General features: G+C 35.8%; 1 protein-coding gene across 1 annotated transcript; it reads left to right on the top strand.

The window, feature by feature from the left end:
* Positions 1 to 3,740: 3,740 nt before the first annotated feature.
* On the top strand, positions 3,741 to 4,488 carry LOC137252790 (uncharacterized). Its single transcript, XM_067788876.1, has 2 exons — positions 3,741 to 4,089; positions 4,150 to 4,488. The coding sequence occupies exons 1-2, from the start codon at positions 4,027 to 4,029 to the stop codon at positions 4,486 to 4,488; spliced, it is 402 nt and encodes a 133-aa protein (XP_067644977.1). The 5' UTR covers positions 3,741 to 4,026.
* Positions 4,489 to 8,568: the final 4,080 nt, after the last annotated feature.

The following is an 8,568-nucleotide window of genomic DNA, read 5'->3' as shown; positions in this document are numbered from 1 at the left end:
AAATTTTCCGTAAATATATCTTATGGTGTGCTGCTACGGTCTACGGCTACGATCCACTTGGGAGCGTGTTCACGCCCAGCAAAAATGTGCCCGTAAATTGACTAGGAAAATGACTAACAGCTGTGTCGATGGAACACGTAAATCGCTAAGTAGCATTTGTACAGGGCAGCAGTAACATTTGTGACCAGTCCATTCCGTCGTACCTATTTATGTGATTGTCCATACTGCTCACACATATACGGTTTTAGGTTATCGAAAAGTAAACAAACTATAGTGCTGTACTGTTCTTACATTCACGTTCTGGCAATCATTTTTTGAGTTATATACCTGTAACTTTACGAGTATTTTTACGTTAATATGACCGTCTTTTTACTAGTGTTATGACCGTTTTTTTACTTGGATAATACTGCTATATAAATAAAATATTTCTTTAATTCAAATCTATTAACATTTCTTTTATTAAACATTTTTACAATATATTACATTATTTATAATAGTTGTAAATTATTAACTATAAGTCTTAAGGAATAGTTTTTCAGTCTTGTTGGTGACCCATAAATACAAATTTTATTGTATGCGATTGTATGCATACAAAGTTAAGGGAAACTTAAATAAATTAATTAATGATATAGAAAACAAAAGAAAAGAACTAACAGAACTATTTGTTGCAGTAAACCATCAAATCGTGAGTAGGCAATTCACAATTTGGGTAAGTTGACTTGTAATTCGCCAATTTTAATGCTATAACTTTTTTATTTTAGTTCAGAAAGCTGCAATTGAGGTTCGAAAGTTACAACTGAAGTTCAAAAATTTCAATTCAAGTTCAGAAAATTAAATTCAAGCTCAGAATTTCAATTTGTAGTTCAGAAAATTAAAATTGAAGTTCAGAATTTCTGTTTGTAGTTCAGAAAATTATAATTGAACTTAAATTGTTATTTTCTGAACTTCAGTTGTAATTTGCTGAACTGCAGTTGAAATTCCTGAGCTTCAATTATAATTTACTGAACTTCTATTGAAAATTGTGAACTTCAATTGTAATTATTTGAACTTCAATTGAAATTTCCGAGCTTTCAGAACTTCAATTGCAACTTTCAAATTTTTTTTACATAAAATGAACAATTTAACATTTTTTTGACAGTTAAATTGGTGAATTGCCTACCAGTGGTTTGAAACCAATTACATTCGTATCGGCGCTTCTCTATATCATTAATATAACAATATCTTTTTAATAATTCAATTAATACACAAATATAAATTTTTTCCCTTTACATTTTAGAACTGTGTACAAAAATATGTAATTTTACATATCACAACCTAAACCAAAAAGTATTTCAACTCATAATCACAGAAGATTTGTGTTGAATGTTGATTTATACCACGAAAATAACAAAATTGGTAACAAAACCAGGCTAAACGATAACGTTAACTACCAAAAAAAAAGTTATTTCACGATGCTTTCATGGATCGATTTACACTTAAATACCGATCTGAAATTTTTTTAAGTTTTCATATTTTTTAGTTTAAAATGCGATATATGCATTCTGTGGCATAATTTTAGATTGAATGTACTTCATGCAATTTTCTTTCTTCGTGATTTTGCAATAATAAACGTAGGTACTCATAGTAATTTTTTGTTTTGAATTATGTGATTACAATATTTATAAGGACTATTTAGTTGATGGTATTGGTACTGTCAGTTAAATTCATCAGCAATTATTTATATTCAAGATATTTTTTTGTTATACATCTATTTTATAAATTTTGGTTAAAAATTATTGACAAATTCGTTGCAATTAGATTGCTTTAAAAATCTTTGCAAACTTTGTGGGATTGTTGAATATTCAGGCAGGTTCTGAAATTCGAGTATTATTTTAATTAGAGCATAAAAAGCTTAGTAACGTAGGAAACAACTTAGAATTATTTCAGTTAAGTTCATCACAAATATTTATAGTCAAAATACTTTTTTCTTATACATTGCATTTAAATTGCTTTAAAAATCTTCGCAAACTTTGTGCGATTGTTGAATTTTATTTTAATTAGAGCATAAAAAGCTTAGTAACGTAGGAAAAAACTTAGAATTATTTCAGTTAAGTTCATCACAAATATTTATAGTCAAAATACTTTTTTCTTATACATTGCATTTAAATTGCTTTAAGAATCTTCGCAAACTTTGTGCGATTGTTGAATTTTATTTTAATTAGAGCATAAAAAGCTTAGTAACGTAGGAAAAAACTTAGAATTATTTCAGTTAAGTTCATCACAAATATTTATAGTCAAAATACTTTTTTCTTATACATTGCATTTAAATTGCTTTAAAAATCTTCGCAAATTTTGTGCAATTGTTGAATATTATTTTAATAAGAGCATAAAAAGCTTAGAATAGGAACGTAGGAAAAAAAGAATTACTAGGTTCTTATATAATTTTTAATCAAAATTATTTCAGTGTGTCTTGTTCGTTTGTTGTATGTAGGTTTATGCTGTTGCAGAGCTGGATTTATTGGTCAGATACCGCCTTTGTTTATGCCGGTTGTGGCTCAGCGTTAAACACCGTCTCATGCTGTCTTCGAAGTCGATCCTGCATTGCAGTTTGAAAACGTCTAAATTAATAGGAATGGACAATGAAAATAATGACATTTTAAAACAATTTAAATTACACTACCAAAAAGTACGCTGTTCACGAGTTTCAGTTTAGATAAAGATCGTTTGCCATGTACTCCGTCCCAGGTAAAATTGAAGAGAACGTTGTCAGAGAAAAGTTTTCTCATTACTCCAATAATGTCTGATGATGCATCTTTCAGCATAAAGATATATGATTTCTAAATGAAAATCACCAATTTAAGTTATGAAATACAATTAAAAATATTCAAAAATATCATTGATTCTTGATAATCATCTGAGTCCAACTTTTTCTCAATGTCATAAACTGAATCCAACGATGTTATGGCATAACGATAGAGAGCTCGGTGTGAGTATCATTTTCCGTTTCTCCGCTGATACGGCATACTATTTTGTGCGTTTTCTTAATCAGAACTTTTGAGTCACGCATAACTTTATGTTGAGCCAATTCTGGAAGCTGAAATTATAGCATAAATAATAATTAAAGAGAATCAAGGTATTGCGGCTACAATTACTAGGGTTTCACAAATAACAGTTCAATATTTCACTATGCACCTTTTCAACAATCTTAGTCAATCTAAATTCCAGGTCGATATGCTTCTGTAATATTGTTTGTAGTATCGCCATTATATTTCGTTTGTTGTAGGGAATGTTCCTTCGTTTGTTAAGGAAGTAGCCGCATTATTCAAAACGGTACTTGTTGTATTTAAGGAGAAGTGAAAGGATGCGCTGTGTTGTGCTACATCGATGATGTAGTCGTATCCCTAACGTAATCAGCTGTTTATTGTTACGACGGTAAACCAAAAACCAATTGGTTGGCTACGATACGGTTACGACCTTAGCGGCACCAATAATTGATTGTATTGATTCTCATAAGGTTGGTCGAATCAGCTGTTATAAGGTTACCGATACGGTTACCGATAAAGCACCAATGTCTGCAGCTTTAGTTGACGCGATAAACGTAAAAAGCCAAAGCAAAGAGGATAAATTATGAAGAGACGTCACTCGTTACTCGCAGCCATATGCTCAATGTTTTCTAAGAGGTAGTCGCTGGTTTTTTTGGGCGAGATGTGCATAAAATCTCTTCTAACCATTTTCGTGGGGTACTTGCGTTTATTTTTCCGCCTGTATTTAATTAACTAATTAATTCTCTTTCCAAAAACAACAGTTGCAAAAAGTGCCTACACTGTAGGAATAAATGCGAGACAATTCAAAAATGTCCCTCTTAGAAAAAATTCGGCATATATTTTTTGATTTCTGGGAGTTCCTGGCCACTCGTAGCAGACTGGTGGCTCTTATTTTATTTATCCTCTTTTCATTGTTGGCATTGGGGCCATTTACAGTACGGCATCACATCACCGCAATCAGCTGTTCTATTTGTTTTGAACCGAGGTTCCTATTGCTTTCGTAATGTTGCGGAAATTTTCAACAAATTCCAATAAATATGTGCCGTTGCTTCACAGAAGACAGCAAGTAAGATTAAAATTAACGAGTTACTGAATATTTTTAATTTAGTTCATACATTACCAACAGCTATCAACACCAAGTACGGTGAGCACAGTGCTCGATGATGAAACACTATTGGATCAAGCGCACATAGACGAAGCTGTGAGAGTGAATCCTTTGTTGGCTAGAGTGTCCCCGGCACAATGGCGTAATGTACATGAAACACTCATGAATCACGGTCTCAATACGAGCAATTTCCTGCGCATTGCAACCGGTAATCCGGAGGTGTTTGCACGTACGACACAACGTCTAGTTGATGCAATGGAATTTTGGCGCAGCTTTCAATTCACCGAGAAGCTAATGTTTTTACTGCTAACAAAATATCCAGAACTTTTAGATGTGAACGAAAACATGCGTTTACGTTAACATATTGGTTATTTGAAATCATTTGCTGGCACTAGCAAAAATGTTTGGAAATTGTTAATGAATTGTTCGGATTTACTTGAACAGTCGGAGCGACGTGTCGAAGAAAAGGTGACGTACTTGAAAGAGGTAATGCGTGTGGAAATACCTGAAATAATAAAATCAGAAGCGTTATCTAAGCCATTAGAGGAGATACGTTGCCGCCATGTCTTTCTTGAAAGACTGGGTCTATTCAAACCAAGACCACTTAAAGTAGATCCAGATGAGCCAACTAAGAATCCACTTTTATATCAAATAACCAATAAATCGGACAATGCATTTGCAACTAAGGTGTGCTATGTTACACTTCTTGAATTTGAAGCATCTGAAGAGTCTGAATACGAGGAATGGGAGAAGGGAAAAAACTCGCACGGAATTTTTGTTTAGAATTGGGCTGAATACGAAAAATTTAAACATTATTTTATGTCTATAGTTAAAATTTTAAGAGGTTTGAGCGAATATATTTTTTAAATTGGATAGCTTGGTTTATTAATCACATTTATAATTATTGTACATACATTTGACTATCGGCCCAAAAGTAGGTATAATAGAGACCCTTTATTTTAGGCTTCGTGTAAATATGGAGTTTTTGGTTCCATTACCTTATTTTCTATATTTTATAGACTTGTAGACCTACATTGACACCCTATACACCTCTATATTAGTATTTCTAATAAATTTTGTCCGGTCACGTTCTACTGTCTATGAGGAACTTGGGGTCGCCAATGCCTCGGATGCTAAAGAAACGTGGTTCGCCACGGGTAGGTGAGGTTGACAATTGGATTGGAGAAGCTGGCAACCCATTCAAAGCTTCCGCAACTCACCTACGCGAGGCCAATCCTGTTATAAATATGAATATTTAGCATGCAACAACAACAACAGCAACAACAAAAGCAGAGTAATAAAGATATTTGACAAAAGAAATTAACGATCTCAAATAGATGTATTGTTGTCGTTGTAGCGATAAGGACACTCCCCGAAGGCCTTGGGGAGTGTTATCGATGTTGATGATCCTTTGCCGGATGCAGAGCCGGTACGTTCCGGTACCAGGCCCGACCATCTCGGGAACGATTTGTTATGGCCACATGCGACCTTCTAGGCCATCCCACCCCCTAGATCCATGAGGAGTTCGGGGTCGCAGAGCCTCTGCTGTTAATGAAACAGGACTCGCCACGGATAGGTGAGGTTGACAATTGGGTTTGGAAAAGCTATGGTAATTCTTTACTTTAGCTCACAACTGCTAAAACTCGTCCAAAAATATTGCGAGGTGTCAAAAACGCGTTATGAACCCAGGACCACGAATCCGAAAGCGGAAATTAAATAATTAGTTTCTGTCAAAAGATATTTCCAAAACCGAAAAATGGCCCTGGGGAGTTCCGAAACCGGGGGTGGGATCCAAAGTAATTTTGCGCAGAACACCTTTCCTGGGTGAGTCCAACACCGGTTTGGAGACCAAAACTATATCTGCGCAAAACACTTTTACCCAGCTTTTCTTGTGGGTTCAACAAAATCATCAAAATTACAACAACCACATGAAAATTTTCTAATTTGTGATCCTGCGCCCAAAGCACGTCTTTTGACACACCTCCCAATAATTTTGCACGAGTTTTAGCAGTTGTGAGCTAAAGTAAAGAATTACCCTATGATTTAAACAAATTATATATTTGAAACAATGGAAACAACTGAAAATGTTACACGAATACCACTCTTATGATTTGCCCAAGTGAATCTGATTCTCAGGTTCCAAATAGTATTTTTTTTAATATACTTGTGCTTTATTTTTTTTACAATGTAGCTATTGGTTACTGTTAATTATACTTACCAACAAAGGCTTTTAACTCATAGTCAACGCCACAAGATTTACCCGTATCGCCAGGCGCGGGTTGTAGTGACACAGAAACTGGACAATAAGGAGGAACTTCAAACGTTCAGTTTGTTGTGGCGGATATATTTGCTCATGCGCTAAATACAAGTCTTTACGAAATGTCAGACCAAGCACGTCCAAATCCTCACGTCCATATCTGAAAGCGACAAGTACTTGTCCAAACACCTTGCGATCTTTTTTCGGGATCGATTAAAAGTACCCCGTCGATAGGATCAACATGTGAAATGTGGTCGACGAAATCACGATGGGACTTTTTGGTGGTTTTAAACTTAATTCCTTTTTTGGAATTCTTAGAAATATTGCAATCACCACCTTGATTGACCCACGGGTACCTCCGTAACGGGGGGTGGAATCCATAGTATTTTTGCGCAAAACACCTTTCTGCGTTGGCGGCCTTCGGCCGCGCTTATAAAAAATAACCCTGGGCTACGCCATGCCACGTCCGGGTGTGTGGTATAACCATGGCTACCGCCACGGTGATGCACAATTTTTTTTGTGGGCACGAACACAACAACAACCACATGAAAATCACCAACTTCAACTGCAAATATCTCCGGACAGAGATAAAATTTTTACTTTCCGGCTTCGGATTATTGTTCTCGATTAATTAATACGCGTCTTCTGACACCCCTCTCGTTATTTTTGGTAGCGTATTAGAAGTCGACCCCTCAACAAGACTATTACCATAGGGAAAAATATTCGCAACGACCACCTTCATCAAAGCAGCGATAGTCACATTTTTCGCAATGTTCATTTATATACAAAAACCATTACCCCACCTGATGCTGAGCGACTATTTTTTCTTAGCTTTCCAATAAACATGCATTAAAAGACAACATAAATTGAAACATTTTCTCCACAACATCTTTTCCACAATCACAAAAGAAATTGCATGCACGAATTGAATTATTCACTGTACGCAGATGTTACCAAAAATGCAATAACCTACATCCATTAAAACTCACTTGATTTTGGTTCCTTTGTGGAAAATATAAATGCAAATACCGTAGCGCACACAACACTTAATTTAAATTTAGTTTTTATTATATCCGAAATTATTTGTAAATAAATTTTTTTTACTCTGCTGTTGCGTTTCAAGCTGAAAATAACAAATGGCGGATTCGCAGAAAATTTTTGTGACGTATTTGAGGGTACATAGCATGTAAGAAAAGGCAAGCATATATGTATCGGGCATTTCAATTAGGCCATCTCATTCTACCATACTAACAATTGTGGAACAATGTGGGATATTTTGTTGTTGGTCGCCATCTTTGGTCACTAGATTTTTGCTGGGCGCGAACACACCTAGTGATGTGGCGAAAGTTGCGATAAAAAGTATCGAAAAACAAGGAAAAAGACAGACGGGCGATCGCTAAGGAAAAAAAAAACACGAGATCCGGAGGAAGAAAAAAGATCTTTTCCTTTTTTCGAGCTGAGTTGGTTAAACGTGGTGATTTCGTGCTCTTAAATTTTCCCATTAAGGGCTAAGCGTACTTTAAATTGAATTGTTTTTAAGCCGATAAGCATTGTACATATGAAAACAATCCTATACTACTTTTCGAACATAAAACTGAATTAATTTTCTGCAAGCAATATTTGATATTATTAATATCGCAATCGCGACGCGTCTGGAAGAAATGCAGCGACAGTCAGCTCCGCAGCTACAAAGGAAGCGAGTTAAAGGCACCATGGAATCAAAAGACTTATCAAAGGCAGTGTAAATAATCCTCCACTAATAACCAACATTTGTTCATCGTACACCAAATCTTGCCTGCATTTCAAAGTGGTTAATTTACCTACATTTGCCATTCCGACTGTTTTACTACTAGCCGCAATTTCACTTTTTCGTTATGGCAACATACAACGGCCACCTATTATTGTGACGTGGTCTGCGCTGACTGAATGGTACCCCAAAACCACCACAAACTCCATACGCAGTAGCATATGATAAAGCGTCAACCACCACCAATGGCGCCCACTATTATCACGAGCATCACCATCGGTAGTACCTTCCCCAACCCTTTTTTTAGCGCCAACCACGAGCGCAACAACCACCAGACGTACCGCCACCACCAGTTGCAACGCACACAACGGGGCCGCGAACATAGGTCCGAGGCCACTAATGTTAACACCAACAACAGGCGGTACCACCGACACCA

Source organism: Eurosta solidaginis, chromosome 5 (genome assembly GCF_040869045.1).
Source record: "Eurosta solidaginis isolate ZX-2024a chromosome 5, ASM4086904v1, whole genome shotgun sequence".
Lineage (NCBI taxonomy): Eukaryota > Metazoa > Arthropoda > Insecta > Diptera > Tephritidae > Eurosta > Eurosta solidaginis.
Note: the sequence above shows the minus strand (reverse complement) of the source record. Positions and strands in the feature narration are given on the sequence as shown.